Consider the following 26953-nt stretch of genomic DNA (forward strand, 5'->3'; position numbering starts at 1 on the left):
GCTTAGTACAATGTCTGGACATAATAGAAGCACAGTAAATAGTTGGCAGGTGAATCAATGTGTATCTTTTGAGATACTGCTTCCGTTTCCGTTTCTTCACAAACAAGAAGAAAGCTCGTTGCACATATATACATGAGAAATCAAATTAAAACAAAAATTACTTGGGTAGTAAAACTAATAAGGTGAAATTTAGAAAAGGAAAAGTTTTTATAAGAATTAAAGTATTCTTCTGACTTTAAAATTTGATGAAAGGAGATTCTGAGGAGAAAGCCTTTGTGTATGCTCAGGATCCCCGATCTCTGTCACCCCCTGCTGGACTGATAAAAACTCCAAGTACAGCCTGGGTGCAGCAGAGCAGCTAACGGCTCTCTGTCAGTTGCCCTGGCTTCTGAAGTTTGTGTGGGTATCTGTTAAAATACACAAAGAGAACCTGTCCTACTGAAATGAAGTCACTATCATGTAGGTGTAAGTTTATTTATTGCAGCACTGTTTGGTAAAAACCAGGAAACAACCTGGGTATCTGCCCATGATAAGGGGTGAGCTGAATAAGTTGTAGTATGTCTACACCCTGGAATATTGTGCACGTGTTAAAGTTGATACTTCATGTATATATTTATTAACCTTTAGATATATTAGTGATACCACAGGATAAAAATACCAGTTACATAAACCTTATTATGAAAGTGAAAAAAGAATGTGGGAACTTTTTTATATGGATTTGCATGTGCTGTATGTTCACATAACTTTGTACCTTGGTGACTCAATTAGCAGGGCATAGGACAGAGAAGGAAAACCAATAGCTTTTCTTAAACTTTTTCTTTGGCTACATGTGTTTTGTAAAAAGCAAAAAATTTGGAAGACTTGCAAAAAATTGTTTTCTTTAAAAAGGGAAAAAGATAGTGTGAAATCATTTGGGACACTATGAAAAGACCAAGAGTAAGTATACCATGGAGTGGTGGTATTTCCTGTAGTCAAGGAGTGGTGTAGTTGACCCGTGGTGTGTATCTTTTGTTTTTGTTTTCTTCATTTGATCTCAATTAACATCTATTTTTACGTTTTCATTGTTTTTAAATGATTTTTTAAAATTCGTTTGAGAGAAAAAGGGAGTTTTCCCATTCATTGGTTCATTCCCCACATGCCTGCAATGGTCGGGTTGGGGCCAGAGCCAGGAGCCAGGAACTCAGTCCAGGTTTCCCACATGGGTGGCAGGAACCCAGTTAATTGAATCATCACTGCTGCCTCCCAGGGCCTGCCTTGGCAGGAAGTGAGTCAGGAGCTAGAGCAGGGACAAGCCAACTCTGATGCCAGACATGGATGTCTTAACCTCCAGGTTAAAAGTCAGCTCCCAAATGTTATTTTTTTATTTTCATGATAAAAGTGTGCTTGAATTTTCGCATACCAAGAATGTCCTTCTATGTATGTCTTATCTTTTTGATTTATTAATATGATTTTAATTTTCTCTAGCTTGAAGATGATATTATCGTGAAACAAAATTACTTTAATACTATAAAAAACTTTGCACTTCAACTTTCTTCTGAGGATTGGATGATTCTAGAATTTTCCCAGTTGGGCTTTATTGGTAAGAAAATTGCCATATTTATCTACTTTTCAAAGCACCATGACTCTCTGAATCTTTTTTTTTTTTTTTTTAAGATTTTATTTATTGAAAGGCAGAGTTAGAGAAAGAGAGTGATCTTCAATCTACTGGTTCATTCCCCAAATGGCTGCAATGGTCAGGGCTGGACCACACCAAAGCCAGGAGCTTCTTTCTGGTCTCCCACTTGAGTTCAGGGGCCCAAACACGTGGCCCATCCTCCTCTGCTTTCCCAGGCCCATTAGCAGGGAGCTGGGGCGGATTCTGGCATTGCAGGCAGCAGTTTTACCCACTGTGCTCCAGTGCTGGTGCTGACTCTCAGAATCTTAAGCTGGCTGATTGCATTGCTTGTTCTAAAGTTGTCTTTTTCTTATAGCAATAGATTTTTTTTTTTTTGAGAAAATTTAACTTGGGTAAACCTCTATTTGAAATGATGAAAGTCAACTCAAGATAGAATTGAGAGACTTGTAGGATTATAGAATTTACTCTGGATTTCTACAGTACCACCCATGGTCCTGATGAGTATATCTGATTTTTCAGTTGCTTTCTCACAAATTGGTGTTCTTTTAGGAAGAATTCCACAGAAAGATTTTTTTTCATGTGATTTCATGGTATTTCTATGCAATGCGTGGAGTTGTCATTCAGAGTTAATTTTTATTCATTGTTTCTTTCACTTAGTTGGGGTGCTCATTCTGAAATGCCTGCCTCCCCCCACTGTTTGTAAACTAACCAAGTAATGAATATGTTTATAAGTGAAGAAGGAAATTTAGAGGTTTTCAAAAATACTCAGAGGGCATTTCACTAACTGTAGTACATTGAAACCTTAAATATTAGAGACTCATTATCTCAAAACTTACTTTAGAGTCGAAAAACATTTTTATTAAGGTTTCACAGAAAAAATTAGGAGCCTTTGTTTTCTGCATTTATAGTTTAGGTAATTTTTTAAATCTAAACCTCTCATCTTTCTATTAATGTTTACTTTTTCATCTACCTGAAAGGTAGAGTGATGAGGGATAAAGGGAGAGACACAAAGAGAGAGAGAGATGTAGAGATGTTTTCCATCTGCTTGTTCAAACTCCTCAAATACCTGCTACAGCCAGAGCTGGGCCAGGCCAAAACCAGAAGCCCAGAACTCCATCTGGGGTCTCCCACAGGGGTGGGCGGCAGGATTCCAGGCTGAGCCATCATCTGCTGCCTCCCAGGATGCATGATCAGTAAGCTGGATCAGGAGTGGAGCAGCTGGGACCCAAGCTGGCACACTTTTGTGGGATGCAGGTGACTTAATCCACTGTACCACAGTGTGCCCGCCCACCCCACCCCCACACCGCTAGCCATTGTCTTTTTATGGAAAGAATCTTAGTAAAACATGAAGGAAAAGTCTCTAACATGTTGTTGAATCCTTTGGACCAGTAGGTATTTGGTGTTTTTTTGTTTTGTTTTGTTTTTGTTTTTTGATAATGTCAGGCAGGAATTCACTTCTGTTATACCCAGACAACAGCTCTAGGGAATGTTTGGCTGAAGCCAGTTTATTGTGGGGAGATTACTCGTAATAATTTGTAGTTGAAAGCACAGGCTTCAGTGTACAGTAGGCCTTGCATATACACAGGTTCTGCATCTGTGAACTGCACCCACTAGGATTTAGAAATTTTTAGGAAAAAAAGTTATGTCTGCCACTGTACAAGAAAAAAAAATCTTTTTTATTCTCCTAATCCAGTATAGCAATTTTTTGCACAGCCTTTGTTTTGATGCTTGTTTTATTTATTACAGCCATTGACTGAGAATATCTTTTCAGGTAAAATGTTTCAAGCACCAGACCTCACTCTGATAGTAGAATTCATATTTATGTTTTATAAAGAGAAACCCATTGATTGGCTCTTGGACCATATTCTCTGGGTGAAAGTCTGCAACCCTGAAAAAGATGCAGTAAGTTAATTCCTTATGAGGATGGAGGGGCTTGTTTTTCACAAGTGTGTTTCATTCTGGAAAGGGCCTTTCAAGGAGCCAGGTTTTGCCAATTAACAATTAAGTAGACAGAAGGAACTAGTGTTTCCACTTAGCATTTCAAGTACTAGCCTTTCTTGAACTGATACACATTTTCTGTATTAGGACTTTTAAATAGCAGTGGGAAATCTCTTAAAGCAGGAAAGCCTGTTGCAGGACAATACCCTTTCTCTAAGCTGCTATTTATAGTGCCTTTAGGCTGTGGTATTTGTCACTGCCAGCTATAGGTGATGATCATCCCTGAACTGAACTGTGTTGGGTGTTAAGTCTTTTTTTCTTCTTCTTCATATTCTATGTCAGTTCTCTTTTTGCAAATACTTTGGGGACAGTATCAGACTCTAACACATTTGGAAATAAGGAATAAAAATACTACTTAAACCAGGACATTGACGAATCAAATACCTTTCAGTGTCTTGCTTGCATGAAACCAGTGTTCACAGGCATATGCTTACCTTTGGGATGATGGTGGCAGGCATATAAATGAGTGATAATTTTGCTTTGATCATTCATATAGTAAGTTATTTCTGAAGAAATCTCATTGTTAAAAGTCTGGTTCCCTTTGAATTATACCTCTGAAAAAATACAACTTTTTTATTTGGTGAAAGCATTAACACAATATGATCATACAGATTCTTAAAAATGAATGTCCATTTTGACACATAGTAACAACTATGTAGTGTAAGCACTTGTCCCTGTAGGGGTGACTTATCATTCCTGGTTCAAATATGTATTTAATTTCACATCATGACATGATAATCCCTAGAGTATTTTGATATCCTGCCGACCGGATTTTAGGGTATTGTGTGCTAGTACCCATAAGCTATCATTACATTCTCTTTGTTTAAAAAAAAAAACATTTTAGAGGAAATCATTGAATATTGTGAAATAGCAGAGTGCTTATTTTCCAACAATAAATGTATAAATTCAAATAAATCATTTTTAATACTTGAGCTTTTACATTTTTTAAAAAAGATTTTTATTTATTTATTTGATAGGTAGAGTTACAGACAGTGAAAGAGAGACAGAGAGAAAGGTCTTCCTTCAGCTGGTTCACTCCCCAAATCGCAACGGCCAGAGCTACACCGATCTGAAGCCAGGAGCCAGGTGCTTCCTCCTGGTCTCCCATGGGGTGTAGGGGCCCAAGCACTTGGGCCATCCTCCACTGCACTCCCGGGCCACAGCAGAGAGCTGGACTGGAAGAGGAGCAACCGGGACTAGAACCCAGCACCCATATAGGATGCCGGCGCCGCAGGTGGAAGATTAACCTAGTGCGCCATGGCGCGGGCCCTGCGCTCTTACATTTTTGTTATGATTTACAGGAATTTTTGTTGTAGAACCTTAATAAGTTACTATCATTATGACGTTTCCACACCAACTTGAATGTAATTCTTCTGGTGTGGTTTTATCTAATATGTGGCTAGGTTATAAAATGAGCCTGTGAGGTAAAAAAAAAAACTGATAACAAATATTAGAATCCTGAAAACCCTTGAAATCATTGATAAATTTGAATACACAACCCTCTGGACAGTGTTATCTGTTCCTTCACTCTTTAGTCCATGCTTCTCTGTGGCCCTCACAACGTAAGTTGCTTTCCATAGCCTGTCCAGGAACTCATTGCCACATTGTTGCTGGCCACTTGAGTAGTCTCTCTGCCAGTGGTTGGGGAAACCCTTCAGATCCCACACATTCTTCCAAAGGCTCCTCAAGCTGCTTGGACAGATACTCAGGCCTGAGTGCTTCCATTTTCTGTGGAGTGGTGGGCTTCACATTACTGTATACTTTCAAAGACCTGACAAGGGAATTGCACGTCCCTTCTTAATTTAAGCTTACTTTGAGGCAAGTCCCCCAAAAGTTCCTTTAGTTATGCTTGATGAGATCAAATAACTAAAATACACAGTTCAACTCACTTGAGTCTCCTTGTCTCCTTCATTTCCCCATTCTCCAACTTTCTTTTCTTCCTGCTTGCAATTGAATGTCTGTATGAATAAAATACACCATTTCACCTTTCTTCTATACTCTTATATAGTAACAGTGGTAATGATGTCAAACCTCTTGACAAAAATTAGGCATTTGAACACCCAGTAAATTATTGGAACTCTTCAAAAGTGAATATGTTGGAAAAATGTCTTTTTCAATGTATTTGGCCCCAGACTTAAGCCACGTCATTGAAAATGAAGGACTTTTTAAAACCTGCAAAGATAAGCAGTGGCTATCTTGAAGCACTCAACTAGCACATCATCCAGGGTCTGCTACTAGCACTATAGTTTGAGTGTTTGGCAGCCATTGTGTTCCATATAACCAGACCTGTGATGGGTTGTCTTGTGATATCTGGGCCATGAGACATCACAAGTTGAAACATAGGTGTTCCTTAGCTATGTGGAGATGGATTTGTCCATGAAATTTTTACTATTATTTATTTGCTTATTGTCAGGTTTTTGTCTCATGTCTCAAATTACTTTCATGCAACAAAATGTTCCTTTTATTTGCAAATTCTAATTATATTATCTAATTAAACATTTTATATATAAATGAACCAAACTTGTAGTCTGTGCATTTTAATATTATAAATTTAATCATTATTGACATGTTTTGAAGGATAGTTGAAATTAAGCCTATACTCTTTGCTTAGCTGTAATTTTAAATTTCTGGATCATGGCTGTTTATCAAGTAGGTAACATCTATTAATACCTCAGAAAGGTTGACACCAAAAAATGTAATTTGGAAGTATGATGTGAAATCTTTTTTTTTAATATTCTGCTAAAGGACTTGTCATTTCTTCAGGTTGAGGATATAATTTCTCTTACTTGTTTGATAATAACATAATTCTTTTTTTAATGTTTAGAAACATTGTGATAGACAAAAAGCAAATCTGCGAATTCGTTTCAGACCTTCCCTTTTCCAACATGTTGGTCTGCACTCATCATTATCAGGAAAAATTCAGAAACTCACGGTTGGTGATTTATTTCCTCAGAGATATATGATTTCTTAAACATAAATGGGCTATATGTTTTTTAAATAGCACATATATCTTTCTTCCTAGGATAAAGATTACATGAAACCATTACTTCTCAAAATCCATGTAAACCCACCTGCAGAGGTGTCAACTTCCCTGAAGGTTTACCAAGGACACACACTGGAGAAAACTTACATGGGAGAGGATTTCTTCTGGGCTATAACCCCAGTAGCTGGAGACTACATCTTGTTTAAATTTGATAAGCCAGTCAATGTAGAAAGGTTGGTGGTTATTGAAATATATTTGGTATTCTAATTCAGACCTCTAACTCCTAATGTGATTTATGATAATAGATGTGAGGAGATAGTCCCAAAATGTTATATTAAAAATTACATTTAATGCAAGTCAATAATAAAATGAATATTATTTTCAGATATAACATCAGCATTATTATGGTTCATAAATTTCTTAGTATTTCTGGACTTCAGTATCATTTAATACTTTTATGTGGAACTCTCAAAATTTCAAATTAGTTTTCATGTCCTTATCTTAGAATATCTCTGAAAATTTGAGAACTAATTAATTAGCTCTCAATGATTTGAATTGATAAATTTGATCCGGTAAGATTGTTCCTAACTAATGGTTTTGCAAAAGCTGGATTAGTTTTAGTACAGTATGAAAGAATTTTCAACCCTTTTATGGTTTCTACGTTTCTTAACAGCCATGATTCCTACAGCCTTTGCTAATTTTAGGTGTGTTCCCCAGACTAATAGACATGTTATGTGTCCCTTTATGAGGACCAATTTGACTTTTAGAATCCATCAAAAATCAATTGGAGCAATTCTATTTAATGTCAAAAACAATGCATAGCTATAACGTAATGTTATTCTAAACTGATTCCAAAGAGGAATTTAAGTTGTAAAAATGTCTTAAGCAATGAGAATATTACTGAAGAAACAGATAAAAATATTTTTGAATAATATTTTACATAGATGAATATATATGTATTTTATTGTTACTTAACATTACAACTTGATCTTAGCCAAAAGACCAAGAAGTGATGTTACTTAACATTACTTTTTGTTATTATAACATATACTTTGTTCATTACTATATATTATATTACTATATTACTCTGCCCTTAGAGATATTATTTACAACTCTTTAAAAGTAATCTTATTTTATTTATTTATTTATTTGAAAGGTAGAGTTACAAAGAGTCAGAGGCAGAGACACAGAGAGATCTTCCATTCAAAAGTGGTTCAATCCCCAGATGGCGCAATGGCTGGAGCTGAACTGACCTGAAGCCAGGAGCCAGGAGCTTCCTCCAGGTCTCCCATGTGGGTCCCAGGGCCCAAAAGGCCTCGGCCGTCTTCTTCTGCTTTCCTGGGCCATAGCAGAGAGCTGGATCAGGGTGGAGCAGTTGGGGGTCCAAACTGGCACCTTATGGGATGCCAGCATTGCGGGCAGCAGCTTTACCTGCTACGCCACAGTGCCAGCCCCTAAAAGTCATCTTTAAGTTAGAAACAGTATAGGAGGATGCTTCAAATAGTTTGTGGAAAAATGGAATTAAGAGCAATCTATTCTTATACAAAATTATTTTTAAATCTGTGCATGTTTTTTTTTCATAATAAGAGTTTTCCATGAACTTTTTGGGTAAGTATTTGATTAAATGTCTTAAGCATCATCTTAAAATGATGTTTTCAGGCAATGCAATCCTGTAAGCAGCCATTTAAAATTATGACATAGTGCTTGCTTCAGCAGCATATGTGACAGATCAATATGTGTGGGCATGAAAACTCTTTGAGGTGTACACTGAAGTGGCGGGGGAAACTTTTTTAACTTCATAGGCTATCCTTATAGAGCATTTTAGAGATTATAGCATTATATATTCTATAGGTATAGAATTCTAAAAATATATAAATTTATATATAGAGAGAACTAGAGGTTATAAAATATTTTGAAATAGTAAAAACTATTATACATATGGTATGTATGTAGAAAAAAAATCTGAAAGGTACCTGTAAACTGTTAATGAAGATGTGACAACAAAGGACTGTTACATTTTGACTTTGATACATTTACTATATACTACCACATTTTTTAAAAATAGTAATTTTATTTAAGAGATATAAAGAAATAGAGAGCTTCCATTTGCTGGTTTATTCCCAAATGCCTGCAAAATCGAGGGCTGGGCCAAGCTGAAACTGGGAGCCAGAACTCAATCCAGGTCTCCTTCACAGGATCCAGTCCCAGGTATGCGAGAGCAGGAAGCCGGAATGAAAAGTGGAGCCGAGACTCAAACTCAGATACTATGATATGAGTGTCCTAAGCAGTGTCTTAACCACTATGGCAAATGCCTATCCATGGTTTCCTTTTGTAAAAATTAACTTTGATTTTTGAGAAAGTACAGATTCACATGCAGCTATAAGAAATAAAAACTGAGAAATCATCTGGTTTCTCTCAGTGGTAGTATCTCACAAACCATAGAAAAATACCACAGTGAGGATTTGGCACCTGTAGTCAAGATAAAGAACATGTCCCTCACCTCGAGAATCCCCTATGTTGCCATTTTATAGCCACACCTATTTCTGTCCTGTTGACCCCATTCCTAATTCCTGATAGTCACTAATTTGTTTTCCATTTCTGATTTTTGTTACTTAAGAATATTACTTAACTGGAATCACACAGTTTGTGATCTTTCAGATTTGACTTTTAGCACTCAAGGTAACTGTCTAGCGCAGGGATGGGGAACGTCTTGCCAAGGACTGCGTAAGCCCTCACCATCATTTGCTCTGTTGCTGCCGAGACAACTGCAGGCAGGACTTGAAATAACAATAAATATATAGCACTTGGCAGAAAAAAAGATTCCCCACTCCTTGTCTAGGGATTCATTCAAGTTGTTCTGTGTATTCATAGTCCATCCCTTTTTATTGCCGAGACATATTCTGTGGCATGGATATAACAATTTAACTACTTAACCACTGAAGGACTATGGGTTGTTTCCAGTTTGGTGTTATTACAAATAAAAAGACATTCATATTCATGGACAGGTGTTGGGTATTTTTGTGATAGTAAAATGTTCATTTCTTTGGGGTAACCGTCTCAGAGTGGGTTGTATGGTTGCTGTCAAACTGTTTTCCAAAGTGACTCTACAGTTCCATCTCCATCAGCAGTGTGTGAGTGATTTAGTTCCTTACCATACTCACCAGCATTTGGTGTTACCACGTTTAAAAAATCTTAACCGTCCTGATCAAGTGTATAACTGGCTTATTATAGATTTCATGTGTATTTCCTTAATGACAAATGATGTTAAAGCATCTTGTACTTAATTGCCATCTATATGTTCTCTTTGGTGAAGTGTCTTTTCATGTCTTTTGCCAAATTTCTAATTGATGGCTTTTTTTAAAATTGAGTTTTGAGGGCTTATTTTTTAAATTAAGTTTTGAGATTTCCTTGTATATTCTAGATACTAGTTTTTTTGTCACATATGTGATTTGCATATTTTTTTTCCTAATCAACAGATTGTCTTTTCATTCTCTTAATGAGGTCTTTTGCAAAGCAAATATTTTTAATATTGGTAAAGTCCAGCTTATCAAAATTGTGTTTTACAGATCATGCTTCTGGTATCAAGTCTGAGGGCTCTTTGCCTAGTCTTAGGTCCCAAAGATTTACTTCTGTATCTGTTTTTGTTTCCTAAAATATTTTGCAGTTTCGTATTTGTATTTTTAGTCTGTGACCCATTTTCAGTTAACTTTTGTGTAAAGGGTAAGATTCAAGCCAGTGATTTTGTCATTGGCAGTGTGTTTTTGCTTGTGGTGTCCATTTGCTCCTGTATCTTTTGTTGAAAAGGCTATTTTTTCCCCTATTGAATTGACTTTTCACCTTTGTCAAAAATCGGTTCAGTGTATTTGTATGGATCTGTTTCTGGGTTCCACTAATTCATGTGTCTTTCTCTCCACCAGTACCACATAATCTTGATTATAACTGCATTCGAAGTCTTAAAAGTAGGTAGACATATTCCTCCTACTTTAGTTTTTTTCAAATTTATTTAAACTATTTTAGTTCATTTTCCTTTCCATTTATATTTTATAATACTCTTGTCTTTATCTACAAAATTTTAATAGGAATTACATTAAACCTGTATGTTGAGGTGGGTTTGGTGGCTTAGTGGGTTAAGTCACTGCTTGGGGTGCACGAATCCCATATCACAGTGCTGGTTTGAGTCTTAGCTCCTCCACTTCCCATCCAGCTTTCTGCTAATATGCCTGGGAAGGCAACAGGTGATGGTCCAAGAACTTTGCTTCCTGCCACCGCTGTGGGGGACCCAGATGGAGTTACTGGCTCCAGGCTTTAGCCTGACTTAGCCTTGGCTGTTGCTGGCATTTGGGGGTATGAACCAGTGAATGGGAGGTATCTCTCTGTCTCTGTCTCTCTCCCTTCCCTCTTTTCCTCCCTCCCTCTGTCCTTCAGTGTCACTCTACCTTCCCAATACATAAATCTTAAAAAACAACAGACTGTATGTTAATTTGGGGAGAATTGACATCTTGATTTTATTAAGTCTTCCATTCTATGAACATGGTATGTTTCTTTATTTAGGTCTTTGATTTCTTTAATTAACACTGTGTAATTTGCTGTGTATGGATCTTCTACATTGTCGCTCCCCCTCTTCGTGGAGGAACGACACTAAACCCTGCGCTGTTCTTTCGTCTGCTCGGCCCTCCCCGGGTTTGCTGCTGGTTCTTCCCGGGTTGGCTACTGTCCCTTCCACCTCTGTGGAAGGGCGGTTCCCCCTGCCACATTCCCCACTTCCGCAGGGGAGCGGCACTCCGCCGGCCGGCTCTCTCGGGGGCTGCACAGGTGTTCCCCTTAGATGTTCCCCTTAGATGTTCCTGGTGCGTGCCGTCTCTCTCCTCCTTTATAGTCCTCCTCTGCCAATCCCAACTCTGCTACCCACACGCCGAGTACGCTGCTCTCCTCCAATCAGGAGCAAGTCCTACAGTTTATTGGTTGAACTGGAGGCAGCTGTGTAGAAGCTGTTTTCTTCTCTCCCAGCGCCATATTGTGGGAGAGCAGGTGCATAGAATAAGTCTTAATTCCAGTAACAGTCTAGTCCGAGCTGCTCCCCACACTACATGTTTGTTGGATTTACACCTAAATATACATGTGTTCTTTAGCAATTGTAGTGGTATTATGTTTTTAATATCAGTATACACATGTTCATTACTGATTATAGGAATACAGTTGACTTGCGTATTTATCTTGTATCCGACTACCTTGCTGAACTTACTTATTTGAAGAATTTTTTCCTTGAAATTTCCTACTCAACCTTTAATCTGCAAATAGGGACAGTTTTATTTTTCCTTTAGGTTCTGTATGCTTTTTTTTTTTTCATCACTGCAAAGGCTGGAACTTATATGTTCGAATAATAGTAGTAAGAATGGACATTCTTTCTTTGTTTTTGATCTTAGGGGAAAGTATTATTCAACCTTTGATCATTAAGTTAAGCTGTTGGCTGTAGCCTTTTTATATATGCTTGTTATCAAACTGAGGAATGTCCCCTCTATTCCTAGTTTTCTTAGCATTTTTACCATGACTGTGGCTTGAATTTTGACAAATGCATTTTCTGCATCAATTGATATAATCATGATTTTTCTTTACTTGTTAATATTATGGATTACATTAATAGATTTTTTTTAAAGATTGAACTAGCCAAGTATACCTGGAATAAACTCCACTTGGTAATGGCACATAGTTTTTATATATTTTTAATTCTGTGTTAATATTTTATAAGGAATTCTGTGTCCATTTTCATAAGAGTTATTAATCTAATTTTCTTTTTTTGAACGTTTATTTGGTTTGGTATTTGGTAGCTTTTTAAAGTGAATTAAAAAGAATTCCTGCTTCTAGTTTCTGAAAGAGAAAATATGTGGAGTTGGTGTTCATTCTTTAAGTATTTGGTAGAATTCTCTTTTTAAAAAAATTTTAAATGTTTATTTATTTATTTGAAAGAATTACACAGGGAGAGAAGGAGAGGCAGAGGGAGAGAGAAAGAGAGAGAGAGGTCTTCATCCTTCATCCGCTGGTTCACGCCCCAAGTGGCTGCAACAGCTGTAGCTGCACTGATCTGAAGCCAGGAGCAGGGGCCCAAGGGCATAGGCCATCTTCTGCTTTCCCAGGACATAGCAGAAAGTTGGATTGGAAGTGGAGCAGCCGGCTCTCGAATCAACACCCATAGGAGATGCCAGCATTGTAAACAGTGGCTTTACCCACTATGCCACAGCACCAGTCCCTGGTAGAATCCTCTACCAAATTCTGAAGATCTGGTCCTAGAAATTTATTTCTGGGGCATTTTTAAAATTATAAATTCAGTTTCCTTAATAGTTGTAGGTGTATGAAATTTTTTACATTATCTTTTTTTACAATTTTATTTAAGGTATACAAATTTCATATATTTCCTATATACAGATTCGGGAACACAGTGATACCTCTCACCCCACCCTCTCCTCATACCTACACTCCTACCCTTCCTCCTTCCTCTCTAATTCCCATTCTTAATTTTTACAAACATCTACTTTCAATTAACTTTATACTCATAAGATTAACCCTACACTAAGTAATGAGTTCAGTAGTATAAAGCAAAAAACATTACTCTTCAACTGTGAGATAATAGCTATAAACAGTCATCGAATCTCAAAATGTCAATTTCACGCCTATGGATTACCTTTTAGGTACTCTATTAGTTACCACAGATCAGGCAAAACATACGGTATTTGTCTTTTGAGACTGGCATATTTCAGTAAGTATAATAGTTTACAGATGCATCCATTTTGTTGCAGAAGACAGGATTTCTTTTTTCTTTTTCACCACTTTTCCTGTAGTTTGTTAGACTCACTCCCTTTTTTCTTTACTTCTGAGACTCCAGTGACACAAATATAAGATCTTTTGTTATACTCCAGTGGTCCCTGAGGCTCTGCTGATTGTTTTTTAAGTCTGTTCATTGTTTTGTAAGTCTGTTTCCTCTCTGTTATTCAGGTAGGGTCATTTCTGTTGCTCTGTCTTCAGACTCATTGGCTATCACCTGTCCCCTCCATTCTGCTGTTGAACCTTTGCCTTGAGTATTAAATTTTAGTTGTTGTGCTTTTAGTTCTAAAATTTCTGTTTGATTCTTCTTTATATCTTCTGTTTGTTGATTGAGATTTTAAAATTTTTCATTTGCTTAAAACATTTGTTTGTTGAAACATTTTTATGATGACTGCTTAAAAATCTTTTCCAGATAATTCTAACATATCTCACCTTAATATTGATGTCTATTGATTTTTTATTCAAGTTGAGATTTTCTCATTTTTGGAATGGCAAGTGATTTTTGATCGAAATCTAGACATTTTAGGTGTAATGTTATGAACCGTGTTATCTTCTGTAAACCTTGTATTTTACTTTATTTAAAAAAAAAAGATTTATGTAGTTGATAGCCAGAGTTATAGAGAGAGGGGGAGAGACAGGAAAAGAGAGAGGTCTTCCATCTGCTGATTCATTCCCCAAATGGCTGCAACAAGCCAGGCTGGGCCAGGAGCCAGGAGCTTCTTACAGTCTCCCTTGTGCGTACAGGGCCTCAGGCACTTGGATCATCATCCACTGCTTTTCAACGTGCATTAGCAGAGAGCTGGATGGGAAGTGGAGCAGTCAGGACTCAAGCTTGTGCCCATAAGGGATGCTGACACTGCAGGCTGTGGCTTAACCCACTATGCCACAGCACTAGCCCTAAACCTTGTATTTTAGCTAGCCCCTCTGACACGGTTGCAATAGTATAAGGTGTGATGCTACCCCATTACTTCTAGGTGGAGAAAAATTTGTTTCTCTACTTGACCTGAGTTGATACGTGATACAGGAAAAGACACCCTGTTGCTGCTGAGTCTGGAATGGGAGTCCTGGCCGCCCCCAGACATGTGCTGGTACCATCTTGGCTGGAAGGGACAGGAATGTTTCCATACCGCCCAGTGATATTCCTGGGGAGGGCCTCATTATTGTCTAAGAGGAAAGAAAGTCTGAACTTCTGATTTAGCCTTATAAGACAGAATCCCGATGAGGTTTGGAGCACTGTGTTAAAGCCTGGCAAGTATATTGTCTAAAAATATTTTGTCTTACAAGACTGTTCTTTTCCTAACCCTATGGCTAATTGGGGGTAGGCTCCATGGGTGTCTTTTGTCTGCTTCTGTTGGCATTTCCGGGTTGCAGGGATATTCAGGTCCAGGTCTACAGTGTTTGAATCAAAAAGAAATCCCAGGAAAGCCATCATCTTTTTCCTTGGGTCCCAAAGGCCCTAGATAGGCTGTTTTCTGGTTTTCTTGTGTTTGTTTAATGGTCAATATCTAGGTTTTTTGTTGTACTTAGAGGAGTAAAGCAAAGTACCTCAGCTTCCCAAAAAAGGAAGTTTTAATGAACCATTTAGTTTTGCAATTAGAAAAAAAGTGTATGTTTGTGATGTATGATTTATGTGTGCATGCATGTGTATAGATAAACACAGATTTTTAGCAAGTGCTGCAAAAGTCCATCAAAAAGTCTGCTACTAAATGTATATGATGGAGATAGTTTCTTTACAACAAATACCTTTACTCTGTAAGGTAATATGTATTTATGTGGTGGCACATTTCTTGTAAAACATAGTTCTTACTATGTTTATAGTCTGTGTCAATTTTCTTAGAGTTCGTGGAAATACCCAGTCTTTCTGTGGTGGAGAAAACCACTTTTTGTTTCCCACAGTAACTTATTTCCTGATAAGGAAAAAGGCAAAGTTGTATTTATCAGTATAGAAATTAAATGTTAGGAAAATATTTTTTGACTGTATAACAATGTGTTAATTACATAAAATTTTAAAAATATGATCAGGAAAAACATGATCCCAAGGCTACCATTGCAACTACATTGACACATTTTTTCCTTGGTAATTCTGAACACATTATACTTTTGATTATGGACTATAGTAAACGGACATTTTGCCTAGCAGTTAAGACGCTCATGTCCCACATCCGAGTACTTGCAGTGCATTTCTGGCTGCAGGCCCTGACTCCAGCTTCCTGCCAGTGCAGATCTGGGCAGGCAGTATTGATAGCTAAAGTAATTGGGTTCCTGCTACCCACACGGGAAACCTGGATTGCACTGCCAGTTCCTGGCTTTGATTATCTGTAGACATTTGTGGAGTGAACCAGAAGATGGAAGCTCTCTCACTTCTTTTTTTTTTTTTTTTTTTTTTTTGACAGGCAGAGTGGACAGTGAGAGAGAGAGAGACAGAGAGAAAGGTCTTCCTTTGCCGTTGGTTCACCCTCCAATGGCCGCCGCGGCCAGCGCGCTGCGGCCAGCGCACCACGCTGATCCGATGGCAGGAGCCAGGAGCCAGGTGCTTTTCCTGGTCTCCCATGGGGTGCAGGGCCCAAGCACTTGGGCCATCCTCCACTGCACTCCTTGGCCACAGCAGAGGGCTGGCCTGGAAGAGGGGCAACCGGGACAGAATCCGGCGCCCCGACCGGGACTAGAACCCGGTGTGCCGGCGCCGCTAGGCGGAGGATTAGCCTAGTGAGCCGCGGCGCCGGCCAGAAGATGGAAGCTCTCTCTGTGTGTCTCTTTGTTTATCTCTGACCTTCTGCCTGTCAAATAAATAAAATCAAATTTTATGGTCTATATATAATTTCACATCTTATATTTTCCACTGCTTTGTGTCGTAAGTGATTCATGAACTTTAAAAACATAGTATTTATTTGAAAGAGCAACAGAGAGAGGGAGGCAAAGATCTTCCATCCACTAGCTCACTCCCCAAATGGCTGCAACGGCCAGGATTGGGCCAGACTGAAGCCAGGGGCCAGGAACTTCATCCTGGTCTCCCCATGAGTCACAGAGCCCAAGTTCTTGGGCCACCTTATGCTGCCTTCCCAGGTACACTAGCAGAGAGCTGGATCGGAAGCTGAGCAGCCAGGACTTGAACCAGCGCTCTGATCATAGGATGCTGGTGTCACAATGGCCTAATCCACTGTACCAAAATGCTAGCCCTTCATAAATAGTTCATAGCATCCCATCACTTACTTCATCTAATATTAAATTTTTAGGTGGTATTAAATTTACTATAAATAATGAAAAGTTGAACGTTTTTGAATCAGTTTTTCTGAACTCCAGATTATATCTGTAGGTCCTTTTCTTAAAATGGTTTCTCTTGCTCCATACTTTGACATCTTTAGCTGAGATGTTGTATAGCCTGTAGTTACATGAACCAGCATTTCAAGTCAAGGATATCTCTTTAAAATTTTTCTTTTGGAGGGGCTGGCGCTGTGGTGTAGCAGTTAAAGCCTCTGCAGAGCCAGCATCCCATATGGGCACCGGTTCGAGTCCCGGCTGCTCCACTTCCAATCCAGCTCTCTGCTATGGCCTGGGAAAGCAGTAGAAGATGACCCAAGCCTGTTGCAGCCATCTGGGGAGTGAACCAGTAGATAGAAGACCCCTCTCTCTCTCTCTCTCTCTGCCTCTGCCTCTGCCTGTACCTCTTTGTAACTGCCTTTCAAATAAATAAGTCTTTAAAAATATTTTTTTCTCTTGGGGCAAGCATTTGGCCTAGCAGTTAAGATGCTGCTTGAGGGGCTGCAGTTGTGGTGAGTGGGTTAAACCACTGCTTGGGAAACCCATATCCTGTATCAGATTGCCTGGTTAAAGTCCTGGCTACTCCACATTTCCAGTCCAACTTTCTCCTAATATGCCTGGGAAGCAGTGGATGATGGCCCAAGTACTTTGGTTCCTGCCATTCACATGGGAGATCTGAATGGAGTTCTTGGTTTCCAGTTTGACCCTGACCTAGCCCTGGCTGTTGTGGGCATTTGGCAAGTGAACAATAGATGATCTCTATGTGTCTGTCTGTCTGTCTCTGTTTGTCTTAATCTATATCTATTTGTCTGTCTCTGCCTTTCAAATAAATAAAATTAAAATAAGCAGTGTCTCCCATCTGAAAATGCTGGAAATAATTTTTGATGTAGTTTAGGAAAAGGGTTCCCTGGTCCCATTTAACATTTGCAAAGTGTTTGGAGCAGGCGTTGTGGCATAGCAGGTTAAAGTGCCACCTGTCACTCCAGTATCCCATACGGGCACCCATGCCTGTCCTGGCTGCCCTGTTTCCAACCCAGCTCCCTGCTAATGGCCTGGAAAAAGCAGCAAAAGATTGCCCAAGTTCTTGTGTCCCTGCCACCCACATGGGAGACCCAAATGAAGCTCCTGGCTCAGCCCTGGCCATTAGGGCCACTTGGGAATGAACTAGCAGGTGGAAGGTATCTCTCTTTCCCTCTCTCTCTTCATCTCTCTAACTCTGACTTTGAAATAAGCACATAAATCTTAAAAAAAATAAAAAAGAAAAGAAAAATCTTCATCACAAGTGATGTTTGGCCACTAATACCCTTCTTTGTATCGTAACCATACTATAACTGTTACTTAGCTGAGTACTTTTAATATGCAGGGTGGTTTTTGTCAGTTCTCATAAATTTTTTGAATCACTTAATGTGAGGTGGATAGGAATGTATCTATTTGATAGAAAAGATTCATACTCAGAAAGCTAATAGAACATGCTTAAATATAATTTATTAAATATATAATTAAGTGAGAGAACTAAGATTTGGACTTAGTTCTTTCTGACCCCAATCCTAAACTTGTATTTAACATAACATAAAGCTAGGTTTGGATTTGATCATCCTTCACATATATGTCTTACCTAATTTCCATTCTTGCCCACACATACATACTCAAGAGTTAGTTTTCAAAATATCAAAACAAAAATATCGTTCTCATGCCCAGAGAATATTTTAGATTTATCACAGTATATCATATAGCTAGTCACGCTTTAAATATCTTTTGACAAATGGAGTTACTCAGATATTTGGAAGAGGTTAATTTACTTTTGGTGACTTGTTCTAAATTTCTGTTAAAAGATTTTATTTATTTATTTGAAAAGTAGAGTAACAGAGAGGCAGAAGCAGAGAGAGAGAGAGAAGGGTCTTCCATCCACTGGCCATCCGCTGGTTCACTCCCTCGATGGCTGCACTGGCTGGAGTTGTGCTGATTGAAGCCAGGAGCCTCTTCTGGGTCTCCCACGTGGCAACAGGAGCCTGAGGATTTGGGCCATGCTCTACTGCCTTCCCAGGCCACAGCAGAGAGCTGGATCGAAACTGGAGCACTGGTGCCCGTATGAGATGCTGGCACTGCAGGCGGTGGCTTTACCTGCTATGCCACAGTGCCAGCCCCTCTAAAATTATATTAAACTAGTCTTCGAGCTCATTGTGACTATTTGTGTTCTGAAAATTCTCTCTGATACAAGACACAGCAGTATTGTATAGCTACTATGTCTTTAATTATTCAGAGCAAAAAAATGTATATTTTTAAAGCACTGTAAACTGTTAAGTACATTATTATGTTGTACAGTTTACTTGCCTGTTTCTAGTGGAAGGATTTAACAAATCAGCTGGGGATTATGCCTGTCAGTTTTTAAGTCCCGTGCAGCTATTCAGAATACATATTGAACACTTAATACAAGTTTGTCACTTTGGTCTCATTTAGAGAATCTTATTCTGAGGTAAGGTAATTTTCTTGAATCTTTGTAAAACCTGGTTTCTTACTTTTATTTTTGTTTCTATTTTCAGTTATTTGTTCCACAGTGGCAACCAAGAACATCCGGGAGATATTCTGCTAAATACAACTGTGGAAGTTTTGCCTTTTAAGGTCTGACTCTTTTCTCCCCTTGCCTTTCCCTGAGTACTAATTACCAATAGACTGGCTTTGAGGCTGTTCTTGTGTATGAGGTAAAAGAAATTCTCATTATTTGCAGGATTTAGTGGTGAGTATTGTTAATTTTTTTTTGAAACATGGAATACCTGTTATATTGGTCCATTGAACATTCATAGGAAGAGCTGTCATTTTGTTTTATTTAGGTGTTTTGAAAAACAAAGTGGGGATGTACACTAGGAAAGAAATGAATCATTATTTTACTTTAGTGTTTACTTGCTGTTGATAATTTAAGTCCCCAAATACTATGTAGTTTTAATGTTTCTTGATTTTAAACTACAAGATTAATTTATTGATCTCTTAAGCCATACTTAGATTTCTTGCAAGTAAATGTACAAGTTCTTCTATAGTTTTACAGTATAAAATATTTTATTAAATTGATTTAATATTTCATTTCCCCACCACCAATGTGTTATATACAGGTTCAAATAATGGTTTAAAAAAACACTTTTTTTTTTTTTCCGAGAGGAGAGAGAGCAAGCGAGTGAGCTCCTATCCAATCTCTCATTCATTCCCCTAATGCACACAACAGCTGGAGCCAAAGCCAAGAGCAAAGAACCAGGTCCCCCACATGAGTGGCAGGAATGCAATTTCTTGAGCCGTTACCGTTGCCTCTCAGGGTCTGCATTGGTAGGAAGCTGGAATCAGGAGACAGAGCTGGGAGTCAAACCTGGCACTCTAGTAAGGGATGCAGGCATCTTAACCCCTGGCTGAGTGCCTATTCTAAAAAAAGTTTGAGATTCAAGAATAGAATGACTTGTCTCCTTTTAAAGATGGCTGTGTCACAAATGCCAGATATATTAACTTAAATTGGTTTTAAATAGAAGTGATTATTTATAAAATTGTTTTTGTTTTATTTTAGAGTGAAGGTTTGGAAGTAAGCAAAGAAACCAAAGATAAACGATTAGAAGATGGCTATTTCAGAATAGGTAATGTCTGTTTCAGAAAAAGGTCCTTTATTTTATTGGACTTACTCCTTAAAGTGATTTTAAATTCTTTTTAGATGTTTAAGCAACTTAAGGATTCCAGTTACCAACATGCTCCAAATTTAATTCCTGTGTTTTAATATTTTATTTTATTATCTTTATTATCTTTTATTTTATTATCAGGTTCACTCATTGGTTCCTCTTTGTCTCCATCTGTCCTGTCATTGTTGATACTCACTGGTAGACTGTGTTCAGCTGTCTCTCTCTGTTGGTGTCTTTCTGGATGAGCTTAGTTGCCTTCATGATCTCAGATAACATCCATATGCCAATCTCTGTGCTTTTCACCCCACCTCCCTCCTGAGCACCAACTGTATTTAGATGCCACTGACATTTCCGCCTACTCTGAGCATCTAACACAGACATATATTTCTGTATTGATCACTATGGTTTTTGCTGTTCCTGAACATCCAGTCACTCAAGCCTAACCTTTGGAGTCATCCTGAACAACCTTGTCTCCCTTACTGTCCATGAGTATAAAATTTGTGGATTTTAGAGCTGAAAGTTGTGGGTCACCTTGTCTGTGCACATGCTGTATGCCCTCTGCCTGTATTTCAGCATCAGGGAAGAGACTGTATCTACTTGTCTCTTTTTTGTTGGCTTTCCAGAGCCACCGCAGTTACTTTCATAAAATGTAAAGAAATATTGACCTGGGTGGAAACTTCACTGACCTTCCATGATCTGATTCCTTAGTTCCCACCCACCTCATATCTTGTTACTTTCCTCTTAACTCCTTGCATCTCCAGTCCTAAGGCTGTTGGTCCTGTAGTTAATGCCCCTTGCTCGTATGTATAGTCCTGTCTCCAGCCATCTTCTCTGCCTGAAGTGATCCTTGGACAATTCTCTTCTCCTAATAAGTGCTTTCTTACCCCTAATGAACCAATTTAGTTGCCTGTCCTCTGTGCTTCTTGAACCATGCCCTGTGTGTTTTATAGTAGAACTATGTTGTGTCATATGTTCTGTGTGTTTGTTCTGGAGAGAGAGGGCCATTATCTCTCTTGTGTCTGTTGCAGTGTACAAAGGGCCTTTTCCTTGGTAGATGTTACTCAATGAATAATTACACATTTTCTTTTACTTAAAATATTAATACTTTTCTTAGTAGTCAGCAAGAGAAAATATTAATTTAATATTATAGGTCTACAATATTAGTTACATGTAGTTATATAGTTATCACTATATGGTTATCACTAGAGTAGTTTAAATTTTTGTGAGTTTTGATTAATATGTAATGCTTGTCAATGTTTTCTTTCCTTTTTTTTAAACTTTTATTTAATAAATATAAATTTCCAAAGTACAGATTTTGGATTACAGTGGCTTTTTCCCCCCATAACCTCCCTGCCACCCGCAACCATCCCATCTCCTGCTCCCTCTTCCATCCCATCCACATCAAGATTCATTTTCAATTATCTTTATATACAGAAGATCAATTTAGTATATACTAAGTAAAGATTTCAACAGTTTGCACCCACACAGAAACACAAAGTGTAAAGTATTGTTTGAGCACTAGTTATACCATTAATTCACATTGTACAACACATTAAGGACAGAGTTCCTACATAGGAAGTAAGTGCACAGTGACTCCTGTTGTTGATTTAACAATTGACACTCTTGTTTATGGCGTCAGTAATCACCCTGGGCTCTTGTCATGAGTTGCCAAGGCTATGGAAGCCTTTTGAGTTCACCAACTACGATCTTATTTAGACAAGGTCATAGTCAAAGTGGAAGTACTCCCCTCCCTTCAGAGAAAGGTAGCTCCTTCTTTGATGGCCTGTTCTTTCTGCTGGGATCTCACTCACAGAGATCTTTCATTTAGGTTTTTTTTTTTTTTTTTTTTTTTTTTTTTCTTGCCACAGTGTCTTGGCTTTCCATGCCTGAAGGACTCTCATGGGCTTTTTAGCTGTATCCGAATGCCTTAAGGGCTGATACTGAGGCCAGAGTGCTGTTTAGGACATCTGCCATTCTATGAGTCTGCTGTGTTTCCTGCTTCCCATGTTGGATCGTTCTCTCCTTTTTAATTCTATCAGTTAGTATTAGCAGACACTAGTCTTGTTTATGTGATCCCTTTGACTCTTAATCCTATCATTATGATCAATTATGAACTGAAACTGATCACTTTGACTAGTGAGATGGCATTGATACATGCCACCTTGATGGGATTGAATTGGAATCCCCTGGCACGTTTCTAAGTCTACCATTTGGGGCAACTCTGATTAGCATGTGCCAAACTGTACATCTCCTCCCTCTCTTATTCCCACTCTTATATTTAACAGGGATCACTTTTCAGTTAAATTTAAACACCTAAGAATAATTGTGTGTAAATTACAGAGTTCAACCTAAAGTATTAAGTAGAACAACAACAAAAAAATACTAAAAGGGATGAAGTATTAAGTTGTTCCTCGACAGGACAAGGGCTGATCAAGTCATTGTTTCTCATAGTGTCCATTTCATTTCAACGGGTTTCCTTTTTGGTGCTCAGTTAGTTGTCACCAATCAGGGAGAACATATGATATTTGTCCCTTTGGGACTGGCTTATTTCACTCAGCATGGTGTTTTCCAGATTCCTCCATTTTGTTGCAAATGACCGGATTTCTTTTTTTTTTTTTTTTACTGCTGTTTAGTATTCTATAGAGTACATGTCCCATAATTTCTTTATCCAGTCTACTGTTGATGGGCATTTAAGTTGATTCCAGGACTTAGCTATTGTGAATTGAGCTACAATAAACATTGAGGTGCAGATAGCTCTTTTATTTGCCAATTTAATCTCCTTTGGGTAAATTCCAGGGAGTGGGATGGCTGGGTTGTATGGTAGGGTTATATTCAGGTTTCTAAGGAATCTCCAGACTGACTTCCATAGTGGCTTAACCAGTTTGCATTCCCACCAACAGTGGGTTAGTGTCCCTTTTTCCCCACATCCTCTCCAGCATCTGTTGTTGGTAGATTTCTGTATGTGAGCCATTCTCACAGGGGTGAGGTGAAACTTTATTGTGGTTTTGATTCGCATTTCCCTGATGGCTAGTGATCCTGAACGTTTTTTCATGTGTCTGTTGGCCATTTGGATTTCCTCTTTTGAAAAATGTCTATTGAGGTCCTTGGCCCATCTCTTAAGTGGGTTGTTTGTTTTGTTGTCAATGTTTTCTACATTAGGGGTCATTCAACTATTGTTAAAAGGCTTGCATATTAGTCCTAATTTCTTTTTTTAAGATTTATTTATTATTTATTCGAAGGGCAGAGTTTACAGAAAGACAGAGGCAGAGAGAGTCAGAAAGAAAGAATCTTCCATCTGCTGGCTCACTCCCCAAATGGCCACAATGGCTGGAGCTGGCCAGTATGAAGCCAGGAGTCAGGAGCCTTCTCCTGGTCTCCTACACAGGTGCAGGGGCCTAAGCACTTGGGCCATCTTCTACTGCTTTTCCAGGCCATAGCTGAGAGCTGGATCGGAAGAGGAGCAGCTGGGTCTCCACACAGTGCCCATATGAGATGCCAGCACTGCAGGGGACAGCTATACCCACTGTGCCACAGCACCAGCCCCCTGACTAATTTCTGTGTTGCTTTGATAAACAGGTCAATGTAGTTATTGTCATATTTGAGCCTTGTAGTATAGGCTGTCTCTAGAAATGTGCATGAAATGAGCTTAATGTCCAAGACATTTCTTATCTCTGCAGTTACTTGAGGACAATGACCACCTAAAGCACCAATTCATATGTACTTAAAAGAGAATTTATGGGTTGTCAAACCTAGGACTTCATATAACAAAAACACCCATCAGAAATAAAAAGCCTTGGATTTTTTTTTCACCTGCATATAAAAAGTTCTGCTCCCTTAAAGGGTTTTATTGATTGTCTTCCTAGCAGAACAACTGTAACCGGTGAAAAATATTTTTTTAAAAATCATTATAAATCTCTGAATATTGTCCTAAGGGCATAAAACAAAGGGAACAGCATTCTTGGAAAGCTGTTAGGTATCAGTAAGAACATTGAGTCTGTGGCATTTCAGCCATGACCTACTCCATTACCCACAGCACACAAGCTCAGCAGGACGGCAGCTGTGTTCCCTGCAGGCTCAGCCAAGGAGATGAGACTCACTGTCCTACCAGCTCTTACCTCACCCAGAGGAGCAGGCTTCCAGCATCTGTCATCACCCCAAACTCTTGAGTTACACAGAACAGGTCTCAGACTCCCTCCCTTCCTCCACCCAAACCCCATTCACAGGGCAGAACTGTGCCCCAGCCGCAGCAGGGTGAGAATGCCCAGCCCTAGTCACTCTTGCCCAGCTAACTTCTGGTGCACTGTTCAGTGCAAGCCAAGAAAATCGGGGGCCACTGCCCAGCCACCTTGCTCATAAAGTAGAGCATCACTTCAAGAGAGGAGACCACTTCCCTGCTAGAGACCCGGAGAGCAGAGGTGCAGAGATTTTTGCCGGGGAGAGGCAGGCCAGAAGAACTGAGGGGTTTGTGTCTCTCCCTAACAGAACTGACTTGAAACAGAACTTGGCGGAGTCTCAAGGCTAAGGGCGCTGTGGCACATAAGCACAGTGGAGACTTTAGCAGTAGGCCAGTAGAGGGTGGTAGTTGCATACGAACTAAATTGAAACCCCAGCTAGAAGTTTAACGGGGAGAACCAGGGAAATAGCTAATGTGAGCCCTCGGGGGCCGGGAGTAAGCCGTCAAGACTGGCCCCGCAAAGGAGGTGGGGGGACTGTATTTAATTGAATCTGACTGCACAGCAGTTTATGCCCAAAGGCATCGTTGAAAACCAGGCAGTAGGCTGGCAGTTAGTGGAGTCCCACTGGTTGAGGTGGAGTAGTTTAGAAGTGTGTGGGCTGACAGCTAAGGATGGTTTGGTGAAAGAAATGCTAGATTTAGTTCTGAAGAATCTTCTGCAGGACAACAGTGGAAAAGGGAGAGACACTGGTCAGGGAATCCAGACTACAGGACCTTGGAAGTTTCTTCTGATGCCAAGAATCTGGGATTCTGGTCTCTCGTTGATAATTTTCTCTTTCATTTTTTTCCCTCTTCCCTATATTTTAATGCTTACCTACCAGACCACTGGGTTAAGAACAGAGGTTAAATTTGTTGTTTGACAAGATTAATACATGCACTTGGAGCAGATGCAAATTAAACAAGGTAGACTGAACTCTTTTCTCTTGCCCCTCAACTCATTGTTCCTAGGGGCAGCTCCTGTAATGATTCGAGCTCTTCCAGTAATATTTTGTGCGTACTCATCCATGAGTATATTGTTCTAAAAACACAGAAGTCTCACACATTTTTGTTCTGCATCTTGCCTTTCCATTGAACAAAATGCATAGGTCCATATGGAATGTGAACATTTAAAAATATTTAAATATTTCAGTTGCATAAAAAGATAGAGGTAGTAACATAATGCACATCTGTGTATCTGACCAGCTTAAGATTGCCAGTTCACTTGTCCTTGCCTAATAGCTTCTCTTTGTCTTCTACCCAAAGATAATGACTGCTCTGAGTTCTGTGGTTACCATTTCCACGTACATGTTTACTACACGTCTACTACACGTCTATAACCCTAAATAATGCACAGTATTATTTTGCTTATTTTTAAATTTGATATAACTATCTTTCTATGGTTTATGGTGTCTTTTTCTTTCACCATGATAGATTCATCCGTGGGATATGTATGTGTGGCTCATTTATCTTTGCCATGGATGAATGTAGTACTATCTCTTTTCCCATGTGGTTATAAGGTTTGTTTACATCTTTTTGGTGTTTTACACAATGCTCTTTTGAACAGATAAACCTTTACAATCATTTTTCATGTCAGAGTCCACTAACTTTTCATTTTAAATGCAATGTTATCCCCCAAAAAGGAATTAAATTCTTCTCCTTAGTATTCATGGATTGTTATATATTAAACTTCATCAGTGGAAATTTGCTGTTTCTATATGTAACTGTTTACCTTGTATCCTATTTTGCGCTTGCCCCACAAGACATTCCTTTGTAGAAAAAGTTTGTAGGAGAGGTATGACCTCTTTTTTCTTTTTTTGATGTTACCTCTTTATTGTGGATTGAGTTGAGCACTGTGTATGTCTGATTAAAACATTGAAATTTGTTACTGATTTAACCTTCAGAATGCCAGACCTCTTGACTGTACAGATTATATTTTGGTAAGGTTTGGTTAAGTGACAATTTACTAAAAATCTGCAAGTTAAAACATTGTCAATGCGAGAACATTTTTTTTTTTAATTTGCAGTGAGAAAACGTGTAGCTATGCAGAATTAAACAGGTTTTTAATGTTTTTAAGCATGCACTGCTTCATGAAGAATTTGAGTTAGAAGAAAATAGAAATGGAGAAAAGAGGGGGAAATCACCCATGCTTTGTTAAAATACCTCTATTAAAAATATTTTGGTATATTCCTTTTCAGCCTTAAGTCACTAACATTTTACATATATTTCTATCAGTCTATTCAGTAAATACTGATGTTTTATTTTGAAGGAAAATTTGAGAATGGTATTGCAGAAGGAATGGTGGATCCTAGTCTAAATCCCATTTCAGCCTTTCGACTTTCAGTTATTCAGAATTCTGCTGTTTGGGCCATCCTTAATGAGGTAAGAGTATATTAAATTAATGAAAGAGTTTAGATACTACA

At 38.6% G+C, this 26953-nt stretch overlaps 1 protein-coding gene across 8 annotated transcripts in view; it reads left to right on the forward strand.

The window, feature by feature from the left end:
• Positions 1-26953, forward strand: part of MGAT4A (alpha-1,3-mannosyl-glycoprotein 4-beta-N-acetylglucosaminyltransferase A) — a 116702-nt gene that overhangs the window by 83704 nt on the left and 6045 nt on the right. For 7 of the 8 annotated variants that reach the window (XM_051842664.2, XM_070068758.1, XM_070068759.1 and 4 more), the window contains exons 9-15: positions 1465-1579; positions 3387-3517; positions 6438-6545; positions 6636-6829; positions 19211-19289; positions 20215-20281; positions 26800-26912. In XM_051842664.2, coding sequence (XP_051698624.1) covers positions 1465-1579; positions 3387-3517; positions 6438-6545; positions 6636-6829; positions 19211-19289; positions 20215-20281; positions 26800-26912 — 807 coding nt within the window. Of the gene's footprint in view, positions 1-1464; positions 1580-3386; positions 3518-6437; positions 6546-6635; positions 6830-10513; positions 10556-19210; positions 19290-20214; positions 20282-26799; positions 26913-26953 lie in introns of those variants that run through there. The other variant, XR_011386465.1, reaches the window with a different exon arrangement.

Source organism: Oryctolagus cuniculus, chromosome 2 (assembly GCF_964237555.1).
Source record: "Oryctolagus cuniculus chromosome 2, mOryCun1.1, whole genome shotgun sequence".
NCBI classification, from domain to species: domain Eukaryota; kingdom Metazoa; phylum Chordata; class Mammalia; order Lagomorpha; family Leporidae; genus Oryctolagus; species Oryctolagus cuniculus.